This window comes from Thunnus albacares, chromosome 6 (assembly GCF_914725855.1).
Source record: "Thunnus albacares chromosome 6, fThuAlb1.1, whole genome shotgun sequence".
Classification (NCBI taxonomy): domain Eukaryota; kingdom Metazoa; phylum Chordata; class Actinopteri; order Scombriformes; family Scombridae; genus Thunnus; species Thunnus albacares.
Window position 1 is genome coordinate 35,199,544 of NC_058111.1, and position 21,723 is coordinate 35,221,266.

The 21,723-nt window shown below is 39.2% G+C and overlaps 1 protein-coding gene across 2 annotated transcripts in view; it reads left to right on the forward strand.

The window, feature by feature from the left end:
* Nucleotides 1-21,474, forward strand: part of gal3st2 (galactose-3-O-sulfotransferase 2) — a 38,324-nt gene extending 16,850 nt beyond the window's left edge. The window contains exons 2-4 of one of the 2 annotated variants that reach the window (XM_044355139.1): nucleotides 14,278-14,382; nucleotides 18,238-18,898; nucleotides 20,476-21,474. In XM_044355139.1, coding sequence (XP_044211074.1) covers nucleotides 14,278-14,382; nucleotides 18,238-18,898; nucleotides 20,476-21,474 — 1,765 coding nt within the window. The remainder of the gene's footprint in view (nucleotides 1-14,277; nucleotides 14,383-18,237; nucleotides 18,899-20,475) is intronic. The other variant, XM_044355140.1, reaches the window with a different exon arrangement.
* The last annotated feature ends 249 nt before the right edge of the window (nucleotides 21,475-21,723 follow it).

Sequence of the window (21,723 nt, forward strand, 5' to 3'; positions counted from 1 at the left end):
AGGTTTGTCATAGGATAAGCAGGTCAGAGAGGTTCTTTGGAGCATGGCTGTAAAGTAAAAGCAAAACTTTGTAATAAATCATGAAACTAACCACAAGCCAATACAAGGATCTAATAACAAGTGAAATATGATCAGATTTGTCCTTGTTGGGATACTTGTTGGGGGATGTGGTATAAGTTGTATATTGTATATTTTATGTGAATCTCAGTCTTTTCAGTAGGGATGTGCAGAGGGCCCAGTATTTTTGTATTTGTATCTATATTTGTTGAGGCAGCAAAATTGTATTTGTATTTGAATAAAAGTGGAAATAGCCATAAAAATCCAGTTTTTATTTTTATTATGCTTTTAATTTTAAGACATTAAAATGTTAAAATAAGTGTTTATGAATAAACTATTTTACAAAGAAGGTCCCCACAGCATGTCTTGAACTCTACTCTCCCAGATAGACGACTGCGCTGACTACTGAGCTAGAACCAAATGCATCACCAACATGAGGGCAGACCTCTACTTATTTATACACCCATAACACAAAGACAGTACACAGTGTAATGTGAAGGGAAGAACTTCAAAGGTGATTCTTGCTTTGCACTTTTCATTTACTGCCTATTTTCTACAACCTAACTTTGTGGAAGGGAGAAGGGGAACAACAGGTTATGGAGAGTCCCTTGGGAGCACTTCCCTTGTGTCAGTAGCTCAGCTTAATCTCTGGTGAACATCCCCAACTCCAGGAGTGATGTCCAAATAAGGAAATGTGAGTCATGTAGCAGGTTTATGTGACTCCCCTCGTTGAGATCTGCTGATAGACGTAACGGGAGCAGAGGAGAGAGATAGTGATGTAACCGACCTGTGTGCTGATAGGTGACTTTTTTTTTCTTCCTGAAAACAAATAATTTTTAAAATATTTGTATGAAATAAATGTTTGTAAAAAAACTATTTGTGCTTTGACGAGTAACGTATTTGTATTCGGGCACACACCTACTTTTTAGGCAGACCTGGATGATACAACAGTCCAATAGTTTTTCTTCATCAGCCTAAGACAAGAAGCCTCTTATTCTGGAGATATTTTTTAAAATAACAGGCAGTTTTTGTGGTGTTGGGGATGTGACTCTGGGACATAAATTCAGATTAAACCATTGCACACAGATTTCTGTTGTACTGCAGGTAGGCAGAAGATGGATGAGAACACACTTCTCGACACAGTATTTTAGAATCAATAAGAAGAATTTCAGTTTTGTCTGTGTCGAGTTGCAAGAAGTGGTGGGATGTCTGTGACTTAACAAGGTTTACGTCCCCTAGGGACAAGCATAAGTACAACTGTGTGTCATTTGAATAATTATACATTGTGTTTCTGGATTATGTGGTCTAGAGGTAACATACTGCATCTGTGCAGCTGCAACTGTGATGTAAATTTTCCTAGATATAAAGTTACCAAGAGATACACAAATTGTCACTTTAACACTCTAATCTAATAACTATAATGTAGACACTTCACTATTATTACTATTTACTAATTATAGGTCATTGATCACCCTGAGAAGAACTGTTTCAGTACTGTGGTTAGCACATAAACCCAATTGAAATGTATTACATGGCTGATTAATGGTCAGGCAGTCACTAACTGCTTATCAATTTATCAATCAATCGATTTTTATTGATATAGCGCCAAATCACAACAAAAGACAGAATAAAAACAGTCACAACAATAACAATAACAGCAGCAATAGCCAGGGAAGGACACCAACAGAACTGTGAAGGACCGCGAAGGCTCGGTCTGCAACCCAGGGTTTCCTGCGAGATGAGAAAACACAAAAAACTCTGGGGAAGAAGCCAAGTTAGTAACATGCATTGATGTTACATGCATGCAATGAAGGAGAGAGGAGCTCAGTGCATCATGGGAAGTCCCCCGGCAGTCTAGGCATATAGCAGCATGACTAAGGGCTGATCCAAGGCTAGCCTGGCTGGCCCTAACTATAAGCTTTATCAAAAAGGAAAGTTTTGAGCCTACTCTTAAACGTAGAGAGGGTGTCTGCCCCTCGGACCAAATCTGGAAGATGGTTCCACAGGAGAGGAGCCTGATAGCTGAAGGCTCTGCCTCCCATTCTACTTTTAAAGACTGTGGGAACCACCAGTAAGCCTGCATACTGGGAGTGCAGTGTTCTAGTGGGGTAATACGGTACTATGAGCTCTTCAAGATATGATGCTGCCTGACCATTAAGGACTTTGTAAGTTAGGAGAAGGATTTTAAATTCTATTCTAGATTTTACAGGAAGCCAATGTAGTGAAGTTAAAATGGGAAAAATATGATCTCTTTTTCTAGTTTTTGTTAGTACACATGCAGCTGCATTCTGGACCAGCTGGAGAGTCTTCAGAGACTTGTTGGAGCAGCCTGATTGCAATAATCCAGCCTAGAAGTAACAAATGCATGGATTAGCTTTTCTGCATCTTTTTAGGACAGGATGTGCCTGATTTTTGCAATATTACGTAAGTGAAAAAAGGCAGTCCTTGAAATTTGATTTATGTGGGAGTTAAAGGACGTATCCTGATCAAAGATAACTCTCAGATTCCTTATGGGGGTGCTGGAGGCCAGGATAATGCCATCCAGAGAAGCTATATCATTAGAAACTGTGTTTCAAAGGTGTTTAGGGCCAAGCACAATAACTTCAGTTTTATCTGAGTTTAGTAGTAGAAAATTGCAGGTCATCCAGGTCTTTATGTCTTTAAAGCATGCTTGGAGTTTGTTTAACTGATTGGATTGGATTGGAAAGTAGCTGTAATTAAACCTCTTCTTAAGAAGCCTACTCTTGATTCAGGTGTTTTAGCCAATTATAGACCTATATCTAACCTTCCATTTCTATCCAAGATCCTTGAGAAAGCAGTCTCCAATCAGTTATGTGACTTTCTACATAACAATAGTTTATTTGAGGATTTTCAGTCAGGATTTAGAGCGCATCATAGCACAGAAACAGCACTGGTGAAAGTCACAAATGACCTCCTAACTGCATCAGACAAAGGATTTGTCTCTATACTTGTCCTGTTAGATCTTAGTGCTGCATTTGACACAATTGACCATCAAATCCTTTTGCAGAGACTGGAACATTTAATTGGCATTAAAGGAACTGCATTAAGCTGGTTTAAGTCCTATTTATCAGACCGATTTCAGTTTGTACATGTGAATGATGAATCCTCCGTGAAGGCAAAAGTTAGACATGGAGTTCCACAAGGTTCTGTACTTGGACCAATTCTATTCACCTTGTATATGCTTCCTTTAGGTAATATTATTAGGAAACACTCCATAAATTTTCATTGTTACGCAGATGATACCCAATTATATTTATCAGTGAAGCCAGATGAACCCAATCAGTTAAACAAACTCCAAACATGCCTTAACGACATAAAGACCTGGATGACCTGCAATTTTCTACTACTAAATTCAGATAAAACTGAAGTTATTGTGCTTGGCCCTAAACACCTTACAAACACATTATCTAATGATAAAGCTGCTCTGGATGGCATTACCCTGGCCTCCAGCACCACCGTAAGGAATCTGGGAGTTATCTTTGATCAGGATATGTCCTTTAACTCCCACATAAATCAAATTTCAAGGACTGCCTTTTTTCACTTACCTAATATCACAAAAATCAGGCACATCCTGTCCCTAAAAGATGCAGAAAAACTAGTTCACGCTTTTGTTACTTCTAGGCTGGATTATTGTAATTCCTTATTATCAGGCTGCCCTAACAAGTCTCTAAAGACTCTCCAGCTGGTCCAGAATGCAGCTGCACGTGTATTGACTAAAACTAGAAAAAGAGACCACATTTCTCCCATTTTAGCTTCACTACATTGGCTTCCTGTAAAATCTAGAATAGAATTTAAAATCCTTCTCCTAAGCCCTTAATGGTCAGGCACCATCATATCTTGAAGAGCTCATAATACCATATTATTCCACTAGAACACTGCGCTCCCAGTATGCAGGCTTACTGGTGGTCCCTACAGTCTTTAAAAGTAGAATGGGAGGCAGAGCCTTCAGCTATCAGGCTCCTCTTCTATGGAACCATCTACCGGATTCAGTCCGGGGTGCAGACACCCTCTCTATGTTTAAGAGTAGGCTTAAAACTTTCCTTTTTGATAAAGCTTATAGTTAGGGCCGACCAGGCTCGCCTTGGATCAGCCCTTAGTTATGCTGCTATAGGCCTAGACTGCTGGGGGACTTCCCATGATGCACTGAGCTCCTCTCTCCTCCTCCTCCTCTCCATCTGTATGCATTCATGTAACATCAATGCATGTCACTAACTTTGCTTCTTCCTCAGAGTTTTTTTGTGCTTTCTCATCTCACAGAAAAACCTGAGTCCCGGGCTGAACCTTCGCGGTCTTTCACAGTCCTGATGGCATCCTTCCCTGGCTGTTGCTGCTTGTGCTTGTTGTTGTTGTTGTTGTGATTGTTTTTCTTCTGTCCCCCCTCCCCCTTTCCCTCTCTCTTTCTCTCTCTCAACCCAACCGGTCAAAGCAGATGGCCGCCCACCAAGAGCCGGGGTCTGCTTGAGGTTTCTACCCGTTAAAGGGGAGTTTTTCCTTACCGCTGTCGCCAAGTGCTTGCTCATGGGGGAATTGTTGGGTCTCTGTAAATTAAAGAGTACGGTCTTGACCTGCTCTATGTGAAAAGTGCCTTGAGATGACTTCTGTTGTGATATGGCGCTATATAAATAAAGATTGATTGATTGATTGATTGATTGATTGATTCATCAGGCTTCATTGATAAATATAATTGGGTATCATCTGCATAACAATGAAAATTTATGGAGTGTTTCCTAATAATATTACCTAAAGGAAGCATACAAGGTGAATAGGAATGGTCCAAGCATAGAACCTTGTGGAACTCCATGTCTAACTTTTGCCTTCATGGAGGATTCATCATTCACATGTACAAACTGAAATCGGTCTGATAAATAGGACTTAAACCAGCTTAATGCAGTTCCTTTAATGCCAATTAAATGTTCCAGTCTCTGTAAAAGGATTTGATGGGCAATTGTGTCGAATGCGGCACTAAGATCTAACAAGACAAGTATGGAGAGAAATCCCCTGTCCGATGCAATTAGGAGGTCGCTTGTGACTTTCACCAGTGCTGCCTCTGTGCTATGATGCGCTCTAAATCCTGACTGAAAATCCTCAAATAAACTATTGTTCTGTAGAAAGTCACATAACTAATTAGAGACTGCTTTCTCAAAGATCTTAGAGAGAAAGGGAAGATTAGATATAGGTCTATAGTTGGCTAAAATGCCTGAATCAAAAAAGGAACCTAGGACTGTTTTTATTCTCTTCTATTAATGCTGAGTAATAGGCGGCTCTGCCATTACAGAGGGCCTTCCCATATCTTTGAAGACTATCTTGCCAGACTAAGCAAGATTCTTCCACTTTGGTGGAACGCCAAATCCTTTCAGATTTTCACGATGTTTGTTTTAATTTGCGGGTTTGGGAGTTATACCATGGAGCTAACCTCTTATGTTTTATCATCTTCCTTTTTAAAGGGGCGATGGAGTCGAGTGTTATTCGCAATGAGCCTGCGGCACTATCAACAAGATTATCAATTTGGGAGGGACTAAAATTAGCATAAAAGTCCTCTGTAGTATGGAGACATGGCATTGAATTCATTACTGATGGAATTGCTTCCTTAAATTTAGCTACAACACTATCAGATAGACATCTGGTGAAGACTTTTTTTTCAAATGGTGTGTAATCCAGTAATAGGAATTCAAAAGTTATCAAGTAATGGTCTGATGAAATAGGATTTTGTGGAAAAATTATTAAATGTCCAATTTCAATCCCATAAGTCAGAACAAGGTCGAGGGTGTGGTTAAGACAGTGAGTGGGATTATTTACACACTGAGAGAAGCCAATTGAGTCTAATAATGAGATAAACACAGTGCTGAGACTATCATTATCGACTTCCACATGAATATTAAAATCACCTGATATAATTACTTTAACTGTACTAAGGACTAAGTTTGATAAAAACTCTGAGAATTCGGATAGGATTTCAGAGTACGGGCCAGGAGGACGGTACACTATAACAAATATAACTGGCTGTAAAGTTTTCCAGGTTGGCTGAGAAAGACTAAGAACAAGGCTTTGGGTTGATGATTAGGCTTGAGTTGAAAATGGCTGCAACTCCACCTCCTCGGCCAGTGTCTCAAGGAATGTGAGTATTAATATGACTTGGGGGAGTGGATTCATTTAGGCTGACATATTCTTCATGACACAACCAGGTTTCAGTAAGACAGAATAAATCAATATGATGATCTGAGATTAAATTGTTTACTAATATGGCTTTAGATGACAGAGATGTAATGTTCAAGAGTCCACATTTAATTCTCTTATTTTGTTGTACTACTGTGGTATTGGTTTTAATTTTTATTAGATTTTTATGAATGAATCCTCTTCTGTTTACTTTGGATTTAAGTGATTTAAGTGGTCAGGGGACAGACACAGTCTCTGTGTGGTTTTGGATGGGTAACTGCTCTAATGGAGCAGTTACCTCCTTATCTCCTGGTCTCAACTCTGGGTTGTCATGGTTTTGGTCTACTAATAAACTCAGCCATATTTCTAGATATGAGAGCAGCTCCATCCAAAGTGGGATGTATGCCGTCTCTCCTACTCAGACCAGGTCTTCCCCAGAAAGTCTGCCAATTATCTATGAAGCCCACATCATTTGCTGGACACCACCTCGACAGCCAGCGGTTGAATGATGACATGCAGCTATACATGTCATCACTGGTTAGGTTTGGCAGGTGCACAGAGAAAACTACAGAGTCCGACATTGTTTTTGCAAATGTACACACCGACTCAACATTAATTTTAGTTAACTTACCTCCGATTGGCATAATTGAGAGTCGTTCCTGCCGATGTGAATAACACTTCCCACGTCCCATATTTACATTTATCCTTAGCCAGCAATTTTAAATTTGATTCAATGTCACCCACTCTGGCCCCAGGAATGCATTTAACTATGGCTGCTGTTGTCGCTAATTTCACGTTTCTGACTATGGAGCTGCCAATAATCAGAGTTGGTTTCTCAGCAGGTGTGTTGCTGAGTAGGGAGAACCTGTTAGAAACATGAACTGGTTGGTGGTGAACCATGAGCCTCTGCTTAGGGCTATACTTCCTTCGGACAATCACCCAGCCACCCTGGCTTCCCGACTGCTCGGGAACTACCGGGGGAGTAGGAGCTACGCTAGGTCAGCCCACATTGGATACTGGAGGCTGGCTAACTGCATTAGCTACTGATTGGTTTTCCATGGTGCAGAGCCGCGCTTTGAATTCACTGAGCCTCGCCTCCAGCACTGCAAATAAACTACATTTATTACACATACCGTTTTCACTAAAGGAGGCAGAGGAATAAATAAACATTTGACGCACTGAGCTAGATAGAGCAGGAGAGTGAGAGGGAGAGAGAGAAGCCATCGCTAACTGTTTCACTAGGTTTAGCTGCTAAGCTAACTGCTGAGCTAAAGATAACTAACAACTTAGGGATTAGCGAGAAAAGTCGGTAAAAGAAGGAGAGAGCTGCTTAAGAAGAACTAGTGTACGTTTAAATATACAGCAGGTGTTTATCCACAGTAGTGAGAAATATAGCAAAGTTAACTGAACTGGGAGCAGCAAAAACAGTATCAGTAACCACAGTCGGCAACAGGAAATGACACAATACGCTTACCGTAGCACGTCAGCGTGTATTCAGTCCCTTATGGCCGGTCTTCTCACTGATTTTGCTGAGGGATGACATTTCAATTATGCAAAATTTGGCGATGGCATATTCAATAAACTATCATGTTGTCTCTGAATGGCTTATCAATACCAAACTTAGTATAAGTGTCTTGATTTAGCAAAATCCAACCTATGATGTCAACACTATTAAAAATCATAACCCATAAGGTTCGCTGCATTCCGCAGTCTAAGTATGTCAGTCTTAAGAAAGCTGTACCTACTTGAAAAAGCCTGGCTAGAATTAACGACAACTTTCATTTGAGGCTCAAGCCGACAATGACAATGCTAAAATTAATGTTGAGTCAACGCTAAGTCTAGCCAGACTGGAATAAGCTTGAAGTGTGTGAGTGCACGGAGTACATAAGCATCCCAGAACAGTTGATTGTCGAAAACACTATGTCACAAAAAGAAGAGAAAACTAGTGCAGTGTTCTTCTCCGCCGCAGAACAAACCTGCTGATGAAACTATATGAAGAATATAAAGGAGTTTTCACCAAAAAAGGCAAAACTACTGCAATTAACAAGATCAAGGAGATGATTTGGCACAAAATTGATGACAGATCAGTTGTTTACCTGTAGGTGGGTAGTGATGGCCTAAAGGTTAGATTATTATGATGATTATTATAACCTTTTCTTTTTCTTTATTTGTCATGTAGAATACCATCTATTTATAGGCAAAGTTCCTTCTTAAAGGCAAAGATAGCAGTGAAATTTACTTAAATCCCCCCCCCCCCCCCCCCTTTTATTGTCATAAGTTTCAGGGAGACTACGTTTGTCATTGGTAGAAAATGACTTTCTGTCATGATTTCAGTGTGCACACAGCAGCAGCCGCTTATCATGGGAGTAGTGTACGAAAATAGATTTACGTGGTTTAAAATGTTTTTCCATATGTTGTCATGTATGAAGAGACCCAAAATGAACACTGTGGGTGGACTTCTTAATTTCTATAGGCGACTTATTTAAACAGCATAAATGTTGTATAGGAATGATTCTGTCTCAGAGCTTTTTGATCCATATAAGCAGCTGATCACTGTAACTGTGATCACTATAAGCAGTTTCCACTGTATACATTTAAACACAGCAGAAGGTCATGGTTTGGACTTATTTAATTTTCTTTTTGTCTTCACAGCTTGAACAAAATGGGTGAATGAATAAATAAATAACTTCAAAATAATGCTGGCACACTTTTATTTCTTAAATTATGAATACTAAGCTTTTAATTAAAAGGGTTGCGAGTGTGAAAAGACACTTGATGGAACCATCTTTTGAGAGTCTGTTTCCGTCCATTGGACATTCTATGACACACAGCTAAATTAAGCTTGACCGTCAGCCTGCTACGGAGCAGGCTAGTTCTGCTGAAGTTACCATGGTTACTGAGTTGGGACTCATACAAGCCACGGTGATGGAACGGATCTCTCAATTAAGTTAGTGAGGCTTATCGAAATAAGCCAGGCTATCCCGTTAGCCAGCTTGATGGACCACCCCTCAGGGCTATCTTAGCTTGGATTTGGACACCGCAAGTTTAAAACAGAAAATTACAAACATCTAGTTTGAAAGATGTAGACATTTATCAGGCAGTAAGTTTCTAACTAATAGACACTATAGAGTTGCATTATGGGAAGTGTTGAATCCAGTGCTGGTTGACTACAGAGACTAAAAGTTAGGATATCTCAGCCCCTGCTGCTCCAACAGTCTTTATTTAATCTATATGACAATATTATGGAGAGTTAAAATTTAGCTGTAGTAGACAAACATAGCTGCTACTGTAATTCAGTTCTCAAACAACCAGTCAGCACCCTTATTTCACTAGCTGTGGACAATGCAGAACATGCAGATTTTGCAGTTAACATTATTCTCCAGTGACATATATCCCAAGACTGAGGACTGTGTCGTACAGACTCTCACTACCCTACACAACACTCTGTACAGTGATGTCATTCTTCTGAAATGTCAGTTCGATAAAAACTGGAATCAGGGCATGAGTGATGACATACAGACTGAACTCCCTCAATACTTTCCTAGATAGAGAACTCCTTGAATCATTGGCCAACTGTAAAATGTTTTCATTGATGATGTGTGATAATTAAAAGTAATTGTAAAAGTACAATTGTATTTTCTGGTAGGGTCCTTGAATTTTTAAATTTAATTTCTGTTAGTGGCTGTAATGTGAGTTTATTAAACAATGGTGAGTGGCAAGTATAGTAATAGCTGCCTAATTTAAGCAAAAATAGTTTAGGAATCTAATGGCCTTGGACACACAAGGCCCGTCTGATTTTCTTGGAGTTCATCTACTGTATGATGTCTGGCTAATCAAGGGCTCCTCTGTCAGACAAGGCCTCAGGATAAAATAAAAATACAGGATTTATGGCCCGTAGCATTTCAGTTTATATTGTATTTTAGTGGTGCATATTTCAAAATTGTTACAAACCAACTGACTCGGTGAACTTGAGACTTAAAGGGGCCAGGGCCACTGGGAGTCTGGTGCCCTAAGACAGTTACCTGCTTTGCCTGTTTGGCATCAACTATAATGACAACAACCTGAGTTTATTTAACAAATACTCTTGGCTTATTTGTACTTAAGAATGACCACAAACTTTATTTAACTCATCAGATAACAGTAGTTGTTAAGCACAGATACTTATAATAATATAAAAAATGTTGGCAGTGATCTGAGCATTGTCATTAAAGGTAATCTGGGGTTTTGTACATCCAGTGTCAACACTCTGGTGAGTGAGCATGTCCACAGAACATTCCAGAGTGTCTGATAAAGGTGCCAAACCTTGCTATAGAGCTGTATCTTCTAAACCTGGATTGGATTAATTTTTAAAAAAGTTCAATTTACTTCAGGTCAAACATCAGTAAAAATAATGACTTGACTAATATGCTTATTGCCAGTAACTCCTGAACAACAGAATTGCAGCTTGGGGTCATTTTTATTAATATTATACAATTAGACTACTTAATTATTCAGTCCACAGTCTTTAATTAAAATTACTGTGTAAAAAAACAAATACAGTTGGATGAAACAAAAGTAAAGAAAGGAGAAAAATCGAAACAAATGAACAAGTTTGTTTATTTGAGGAAAAGCAGTGTATCTAACTGTGGTGATCAGGAGATTCGTCATTGGTGAAACACTATGAGTAGAGACTGTGGTTTTCTGTCTGGTAAAATGGAAAATTCATTCCATCATAATTTGATATTCTGTTTCACCCAGAGGCAGTGCGAAGTCGCTGGAAGAGCTGCAATGGCAAAAGGTTACAGGGTGTTCTCTCATGCTGTTATTACCTCCACTCTGAACCAAGTCTCCACACAGGGTTGCCATCCATCTGCAGCTGCTGTCAAAATCACTTCATAATATTCTGGGAGGATCTCAGTGGTGGAAAAAATCTCTTGACATGTTCATCCATTTAAAGATTCCACTCCAAAACAAAAACTGCACAGTGCTTAAAGGAACAGTGTGTAGGATTTAGTTGCATTTAGCTGTGAGGTTGCAGATTGCAACGCCTCTCCACAACCTACATTATTGAGTGTGGGGGTACCTTTATAACAAAACCCAAAGAAATTGCAAATTACTTGAATGATTACTTTAGAAGCAAGGTACATAAATTAAGGAGAGAATTATCACATGGGCCAGACAATAGATTATCCATATTTAACATAAAAATATGGTGGACAAAACCTGTAATTTTGAGTTCAGTGAATTAAAAGTAGAAACAGTTGACAAATTAATAAAGTTAATATGTAATGATAAACAAGGATTGATAATATCGATGGTAAACTGATTAGAATGGCTAAAAACTATATTGCACACCCAATTTGTCACATACTAAATAAACAATCAATCTTTCCACAGGCTTGGAAAGAAGCAAAAGTTATTCCACTGCCAAAGACAAGAAAACATCATTAAGTGGTCCTAATAGTCGTCCCATAAGCTTGTTACCAGCACTAAGTAAGATCTTTGAGAAAGCAATATTTGATCAAATACAAGAATACCTCTCAGTAAATAATCTGATAACAAACTTCCAGCATGCTTACAGAAAGGGACACTCTACATGCACAGCTTTAGTGCAAATACAGAGATCTGGACAACAAAATGATATATGGGGCAGTCCTACTAGATTTTACGGCAGCATTTGATGTTATTGACCATGAGCCTCTTCTTGAAAAGCTTGAGTGTTATGGATTTAGACCATCTGCAGTTGCCTGGATGGAAAGCTATCTGGTAAATAGATCGCAGAGAGTCTTCTTTAATGGAGGTTACTCAGATAGCATGTCTGTGGAATGTGGAGTTCCGCAAGGGAGCTGCCTAGGCCCACTTATGTATTCCATTTTTACCAATGACTTACCTCTCATACTAAAAAATGCTAAATTAACTATGTATGCAGATGACAATACTGTACATGCATTAGCAACAACACTTGCTGATTTGACTGACATCTTAAACAGGGAGCTAGATATTATTGGAAAGTGGATTTTTAAAAACAAATTGATACTTAACATATCCAAAACAAAAATCATAGTATTTGGTTCAAATCATTCACTAGACAGACAACAGAAGGCTGGTTTTCACTTCCCAAGGCAAATACTAATTTCCTTAAACACACAGTAGTATATAGAGCAATGAAAACATGGAATTCTTTACCACTGTCACTGACTAAATTGACACAGAAATCAGTGTTTAAAAATCAAATAAGGACACACCTAGGAACAACATATTTGTAGGATGCTATGCATATGCTGATTTGTAGTTTTTGCTGTGTAAGTTTTACTCATATATATCAGTACAGTCAATTAAAACACAATTTAGAGTCATATACATATGCCACTAGACAGGCAACAGAAGGCCGGTTTTCACTCCCTTTTTGTGTAAGTTCTACTCATATATATTAACATTATTCTCTAATACATGTCTTTTGTATGCCATTTGTGTTGACTGTAATGTTTAATGTATGTTTTTAAATGCGGACCCCAGAAAGACTAGCTGTGCTTTAGGGCACAGCTAATGGGGATCCTAACAAATAAACAAGTGGAAGAGGACCTACTCCCTATGTAGATATAAAGGTGATTATACACTAATGAAAACATACTTATGAATTTTATATTCCATTTCTGCCAATAGATCCCCCTAAATCTTACACACTGGTCGTTTAAATATAGAAAGTCTGCAGAGGAAAAGGACAGTAGTTGCTATATATACTGTATATATACTATATATGTATATACCATATTTTCTCTAATAGTGGTCAGTATTCAATTAAAAGCCTGCAATAATGGCCGGGGGTGTGGTCGACACGAACAAATAAAGGCCAGCCCCAAATACAGGCCGGGGAGGGAAAAAACAAGGATGGATTGAAGCCGTATTCAGGCCAAATCAGGTGTTGCTGTGCACCGTTGCAGGGTTGTACGGTGATGTGTGGGGTGTGTGTGTGTTTATTTATGCTCCAGAAAGTAACCACTGTGAAACAAGTAAATATTTTTTTTTATTGATCTGATTCACTGCTTTCTTACCAGCTCCATCTCTTTATTCAATCTCTAGCCCCCTCTCCCTCTTTTTCTCTCGTCTTTTTTGAAAATGAGTTGGGAAACCGACATCAAAGCCTAACTTTACTTTTAACGTTATCAAATGAAAAGAAATGTCCACCCCTCTCCTCTTGGTGCCTGTTATAATGTGACTGGTTTTTAGTAATGTACAAGTGCCACAAGATAGTGGTAGCTATAACTGAAGTACCATATAGGACCTTTTGCAAGTGTCAGTGACTAGATTTTCCATAACACCAATGCCACAACACTGTAGAGAGCAAACATGACACCCACCAGACGGAAGTTTAATGTTAAATTCAAAGAGAGAGTTTTGGAAAATGCGGAAGAAAATTAAGGAGCGAAAGCTGCAAGACATTTTGACACTGACCTGAAAAGGATCAGATACTGGAAAAAACAGAAACATGGGCTCCTGTTAGCTGACAAGAGGACAGCACGGCTAGCTGGAGGTGGGAGGAAGAAAGTTAGCTTGGAGCCAGAGAGACAGCTGATTGATATTTTACTGTGCTGTTAACTGGCTATTAATGTTTACGTCCAGCGTAACATTACCTCAGATTTGTTTAGTTTTTAACTGACACTGGCCATATTTTCCCTCCCGTACTTGACCGGTCATACTTCACACAAGTTATATTGAAATGTTTGTGTAATGTTTCACAATAAAAGTCGGGAAATGAAGGCTTTTAATTTTAGTCATAGCATAATGCAGCAACAAAAATTTAACAGAGCAAACGGAAGCAGATCAGAAAACAGGGAGGCTTTGTACTAAAATATGAGGGATAGGAATAGGAATAGGAATAGGAATAAAGCAATAAGCTTGCTTCCAATAAAGGCCTGGTGCCCTCTGCAGTTGAGGTAAATAAAGGCCCTGGCCACTATTAGAGAAAATACGGTAGTATATATAATCAAACTGTATCATATTGCATGTGTGTGTGTGTGTGTGTGTGTGTGTGTATATGTGTGTGCATGTGTTGTGTATCCCCTGCAGGTGTGTGAGGAGAGTGCTGTGCAGCAGGCGTCACTCTCTGTGGATTCTACTCATCCTGCTCGTGGTCTGCATTGCCATTCAGACCTTTGTCGCCCGCCAAGCCAGGTAAAGTCATACTCACAACACTCAAATGTCTGAGTTCTGGGTGAACAATAACTGCAAGCCTCTCACCAAAGTCAAACTGACTGATATCCAGAAACCAAAACACTTGTTCAAATCTCATTATTACTACCACACAACTGTCAATGAAATTGAGATGCAGTTCTTTATATGATAAATACAGTATCATATCTAGATCAACTTTTCAAGTTCCTTCTTTATGCTTAAAATGGCAGCTTGCAGTCCAGCTGTGTGGCAAAATATGTTTCAGAATAAGTGTAAACTAACTGGAGTGTGAAAAATGAAAACAAACAAACAAACTAATAAACAAAACTATGCAGGTGGATGGATAAGAGGCTTAGTCAGGCCTCCACCCTGAATCAGAGTACAGAGGTGTTCAACAAATGGATATCAAGTGCAGATAATCGCCCTAACAATACAGCTAGACATCCATAGCAAGCTTTTTTGTCACTCACTCCACACAGTATAACTTTAGGTCAGCACTAATATGTCACACACTATCCTATAACCACTCTGACATGTGAATAATATCTGCAAAAAGGAACCTATTGTTTTTGAAGGCATTATTATTATTATTATTATTATTATTATTATTATTATTGTTGTTGTTGTTATTAGGGCCCAAGCATGAAAGTGCCTGGGACCCAACAGAAAGTGTGAGGAACCTATTGTTTTTGAAGGGATTATTATCATTTTTATTATTCTAGTACGCCATTGCATTTTTGAGGGGCTTAGGATGCTCGAAAACTCACAAAAATTGGCATACACGTCGGAACTGCCAAAAATTGCAAAGTTCTGTAGTGACAGGGCTCAGACAATGCTATCTGGCTCCATAGCGCCCCCAAATGCTGGGCCAATTTAGCACGTTTCTCTGATGTGCATGAAATTCGGTTGGTTCATTGCTTTCATCATTATCGACATAATACATATTTTCTCAAATTTTTTCACCCAACAGGAAGTCAACTATTTTGGATTTCATGTATCAATTTTCATTTTACAAACACGTTTGAGGCCTTTAGGATGCGCGAAAACTCATGAAACCTTGCTATGTTTGCATTAGTAAATATTTCAGTTAGTATAACAATTGGGCTTGGTCTTGGGCATGGCTCTTCGGCTCTGTAGCACCCCCTTATTACTTTTAGCAATTTTGAGGTGCAAGGGGTGCTCGAAAACTCACAAAACTTTGCACATGCATCAGAAGTGACATAACTTGATATCTGATATGGGCCATGGGCTTGGGTGTGGCAAAATGACTCGAGGGCACCCCCTAGAAAATTTCTAAGTCAAAGCCCCCACCTTTAAATTTGACATAGACGCCATACCCTAAATCTGACATGAAGTCAGCCATTTTGAATCTACTTTGCATTTTTTTCATAAAGTGAAGCTATTGACAGGCATTGTACTTTAACGAACTCCTCCCAGAGATTTCACTAGCAACTTCAAATTTAGTAGTTTACATCTGAAAATTGTGAAGCTTTTTAGTTTTCATGGAATGCCCTTGATGTGGAGTGCTGATCAATTTTGCCCAAAATATGTCTGGGGTATTAAATAGGACATTGTTGTAACTCTGCTTTACATTGTCCAATCTGCATCACATTTCTCATGCTTGATAAGAGTCAAGGCCTGACCACATCTACATGTCAATATTGAGTCATAGTCATAGCCCCCCCAATGGCAACAGGAAGTCAGCCTTATGTCACAAATGTCATCCGATTGACATGAAATTTACATGGTGTGGTCTACACACAACTTTACACGTTTACTGGGTGTTCTCTAGTGCGAAAGGCCACACCTTTCACAACGTAAGTCCGACTGACTTGACTCACAAGTCAAGCTTAATGTACTCAAAAGGGAAAGATGAGGTGTACAAAACCACCTCATGGACCATAAAAGTCTGCCATGATGGATTTTTTGCTAATTTGCACATACTGAAAAACTTTTTCAAGTTTTTGAATTTTGACTCTATCAGCACCAAATTTGGTATATTCTGGTATTTTCTATTTTTATGTCTAAATGAGATCTGTCAACAAAAACATCTTCGCAAATGGCGGGGCATAGCAGATATTAGCCATAAGTCATTAACCATTCCTCCAATCATCATAAATCTTAGTATATACCTTCAGTTCATGATTAGGAATAAGTCTACCCAAGCATTTCAAACTTGACCAATAGGGGGCCCCAAAACTGCCACAAACATGTATCTGAGAACATGGTGGGCAGAATTTCACCAAAATTGGTGTGCATGCTTTGGGGTGAGAATTAACCAAAATCTGAAATGCCATATTAATTGGTGCAAGTGGGTGTGGCCTATCACATATTTGCCCATAACTCAAGATGCCTTTGAGCAATCCTGATTAAACTTACTGGAGACATCCAACACTATCTCCTGAACAAACACACCAAGTTTCATTCAAACCTGATGAAGGGGGGATGAATGGCAGGACTTTGATTGTGCAATTATTGAAATGCTGCAGGCTTTCTGATGATGAGACAAGTATGTGATTGGTCTTCTTCTTTAAAAAGAACTATGCTCACCTTTGTGAAGCTTGAAACCCAATTGTTTTTGCTTGTAGCTTTAATTTTCAACGATTGATCTGCTTCCTTCTGTTGAGTACGAAAAGGTTTGAACCTGCGAATTGCTGCTTGCAGCTATATTTGTATTTTGCGGTTCCAATGCTATTGTGATGTCCATGTCAAATAAAATAGATTTAACTTAATTTAACAGATTAAAACCGATAAGGATAGTAGAGTAAGTAAGTATAGGATCCACCTAAAAGATAACAGTATTCTGAAAAGAAATTGATCTACTACCATGTAAACTAAAGAATTATAAAAAAATAATTCATCATTCAATATCAATATCAATTCAATTTCCATTCAATCATTAGAGTAAACATCATTTTATGGTTAACTATATGTAGTTAGCCATAAAATAACTGTGTCATTCAATCTATTCTTGACTGAGCAGAAAACACCATCAATGAGAAGACTCCTTTTCAATTTGCCTGTCTATAGAGCAACACCTCACCTTCGTCAGCACTTTGGTCTTGTTCATATAAATGATCCTCTAGTGTCACAATTTCCTGTACATGGAAGTAACACCTATCAAAATTTGTGACGCATCTACAATAAATACTATGATACCAGCATGTTTGGTAACAGTTATCAAAATAAAGCATGCAATTAAGTGTGTTAAAAATGAGACTGTAAGTCATTGTTGGGAGGTACGGAAGTCATAATTACAAGTTAAGGTCTCCAATTTTTTTTCTTCTATGAACGCAGGGACAGTGGGTTGTCCATTAATTGCAGATTAGTCCTCCTTAGCTCCTCCTGTCATATATTGCTCCTGATGGTTAGGCCTGTGCCTAGTATGGCATCTCCCTGCCATCAGTTTGTGAGTGTGTGTTAATGGGTGAACGAGAGGCAAAGTGTTGAACACTTGTAAAAAGTGATATATACATGCAGTCCATTTACCACTTAATGCAGTGTGCCTCCTTAATTATTCAAAGTTATAGGTATAAAATGAAATTTCATTCATGGTGAGAAATCTCAGGAATCCTGGGAGTGATACAGTCCTGGGAGGTAATACATTTAGAATCACAGGAAATCCTCCAACCCTAGTCAGGACCATAGGTCTAAAATATCATCATTTCTGTTGTTCTATGTAAACCACACTCTCATTCACATGACAAGATGACAAGTTAGTCTTCTGGTGTCATGAGAATTTTGATACCTAAAAATCGGGTCATGACCTAATAGACTTAGGAAACCCAGTTGTGAAATATTACAATGTGGTACATCATATTACATCATACTAACTGCCTTTATGACTTCTTCCAGGAATGACAAGCTGACAGGACTCCCACATCTGAGATTCACTGTTAGTAAACAGCACCTGTTTCCTACTCTGCAAAATGTCTGGGACGGCCTTCAGTCTGAGACTGCACTGGCAGTGAATCAGGAATTGACTCTACAGACAGAAAGAGCTACAGATCTTCATCATCAGAATGAGGAATATGGAAAGCCATCAAATTATATCCTGTCGAGATATGTTGATACAACCATCAACCTTGCCACAGCCTCTCAGATGAAGGCAGGAAAAGTTTCAGCTGGAAAGCTGCCTCTACCCAAACACGGAAACAAAGTGAGCCCTGGACTTCCAGGTTCTTTGGTCCTCCACAGCACTAGAAAAGGCAAAGACACCCACTCTCCACCCAGTTTATTCAAGGCTCACATCAGAAGTGAACACAATAAAGCAACCTGCCAGCCAAAGTCTCACATTGTATTCCTCAAGACACACAAAACAGCAAGTAGCACCATCCTAAACATCCTGTATCGCTATGGTGAAAGCAGGAACTTGACCTTTGCCCTCCCCCTGAACAAACACAGCCAGTTGTTTTATCCATTCCCCTTTGCTTCACATTTTGTGGAGGGCGTCAGCAGCAGAAGTGTGAGGGAGTTCCACATTATGTGCAACCACATGAGGTTTAGAAAAGCTGAGGTGAGCTTCATTACAAAATGACTTAAGTTATATGGTTTAACTGTTGTCATGCCTGTTTTGTACTGTATGCATATCCATGTGGACTCCAAATGATGGGCCAATTGTGTGAGCCCTTAAGGGCTAAACATAGGTTAAGTGGAACTGGGGTCACTGTGTAGGACTGATGTTGTTTAAATAACTTGGACCCCCACATTGCAAGCCTAATAGCTATGGGAATTTAACAACTTTTAACCTGGAATTTCCCATAACCTGAACTTGTAAGAACTCATAAGGTCTTGGTTGTAGGGTCTGCCATGTTTTCCATGGTTTACAAAACAGATACATTATTGAAAGGCGACAGTGGAACTAATGTCATTTTTATGCGCTGTTACATCATAGTGCAGTTCAGCTGTGGGACAGGCATTAATGGAAAAGGTGGCACTAATGTACACTCACTGAGCACTTTATTAGGAACACCTGTGCAATACAACAGTATTGCACTAACATGCAATGGTGTATGAGTGTTCCTATATTTTGTCCACCCACTTTTCAATATATTGCACTCCAGTACACCACCACCACGCACAATGACCTCAATAATAAACATGGAGTTGAATAATCACCTTCCTGAAAATGTCATGTGTCGGTGAATGTATATTTTCTTTACATTACAACCGTCAGTATTGTTAATAATATCGTAATATTGTTACTGGAAGAGCCCCACTTGCAGTAAGAGACTGACAGAATGGAGCGAAAAGAGAATACATGAGAGCAGCTCCCACCCCACTGGCCAGCTCTCCACTGCCAGGTGCGTTCCTCAGGATAGGTCAACTGCCCTGAAGGACACACCAGCTTCGGCTGTTCAGGCGCAAACAAATGTCCAGACAATCTACTCTTTACATGGACAAATGCATAACAAAGTAGCAAAACACACGTTAGATATTCTGAATCAGAATGCCACCCACATATTAAAACAAACTTCCTTTCAGTGCTCATCTAAACATGTGCTCTGCATTATTAATGACTGTGTTCACTGTGTTGCAAACCAGTTGTTGCATTTCTTCAAAAAATACACCAGTGGACTAATTTTATGGGCTCTAATTAGTTGGTATTTGGTTATAAACCAAAGTATCAGACAACTTAAAATTTTGAGCCGATGATGGCGCTAGATTAAACATTGGTGGATCATTAAAGTTATTACAGGGGAACTCCAAAGTGTTCTTCGTATCCATCCTCTTGGGACTGTGAATGTCTGTAAAAAGTTATAGCAATCTATCTAATGGTTGTTGAGATATTTAAATCGGTAACAAATGGCAGACCAATAGACACCAACAAAAAGAGATTTGCCATTTACTTTTAATTTAATTTAATTTAATTTAATTTAATTTAATTTAATTTAATTTAATTTAATTTAATTTAATTTAATTTAATTTAATTTATTTTAGTTTAATTTGATTTAATTTAATTTAATTTAATCTAATTTAGCTACCTATTTAACATTGTGTTTCACAGCACTTACACCATCTACCTGGAGAATTATAAACATATCATGATAATAAATATAATTTCCATTTTGTTATTCCTGTGTTATGTTACAGGTAGCAAAGGTGATGCCAGCGGACACCTTCTATTTCTCCATCCTGAGGCATCCTGTGGCCATGATGGAGTCCATTTACATTTACTACAAGAGCATCCCAGCCTTTCACAAGACTCACAGCCTGGACGACTTCCTGGACAACAGCTGGCAGAACTACAACTCATCAGTGACCAACAACCACTACGCTCACAACATTCTGTCTTTTGACTTCGGCTTTGACAACAACATTAGAGCTGGTGCTGAAGACCTGGAGGAGAGAGCCAGTGTGGCCATTGCAGCCATTGAACGGGACTTCCACCTCATTCTTATTTCTGAATACTTTGATGAGTCTATGGTCTTGCTTAAGCATGCCCTCTGCTGGTCCCTGGATGACGTGGTTTCCTTTAAGCTTAACAGTCGCAGCGAACGAACTCGTCACCCACTTTTACCTAGTACTGCAGAGAAAATCAAGAGATGGAATGCTTTAGACTGGAGGATTTACCTGCACTTTAACACCACCTTCTGGCACAAAGTGGATAGTCTGATTGGGCAAGAGCAGATGAAGAGGGAAGTATCTCAGTTGAGAGAGCTTCAGGCTAAGCTAGCAATCAGCTGCCTGAAAGATGGAGGGGCAGTCGACCCATCCCAGATAAAAGATGCCGGGTTAAAGCCATTCCAATATGGAGCGGCTGTGATCCAGGGATATAACCTAAATCCACACATAGACAGACAAACCAAAACTAAATGTCAGAGACTAATAACTCCAGAACTGCAGTACACAGATCGTCTGTACACTCAGCAGTTCCCTGAGCTAGCCGCTAAGCATAGACAAGCAAATAGGATGGTTGCTCTACAGCGTCAACGCTCAGACAGAACAGGTGCAATGGAAAAGGTCTGGGTGAGGGAAGCTCACCAGAGACAGATCATAAAACACAAATTCCCAAATCTCAAGAACGAAAAGGCCTCCGCAAGTGCCGTGTTAACACACACAGCAGCTGGAAACAAAACAAGAATGCCATGAGTGGCAACTGGAATGATGGCTTCGACTAATGACAGGACTATTCTGATGTTATGTACTGATACAGGAAGCTGCTTTTCCATTTAATGCCTAGCCATTAATAAGCCCTAGAGGTGGCAGGGTCTGAAAGTGTTGGATGGAACATACTACATACTATTTTGCCATTCTGAGAGCCTTACCAGAAGTGAAGCTAAACATATAAAGGTGTTCCCGAAGGTGGTGGTAGACAAGGGGGAATTACCAACTGGGCGA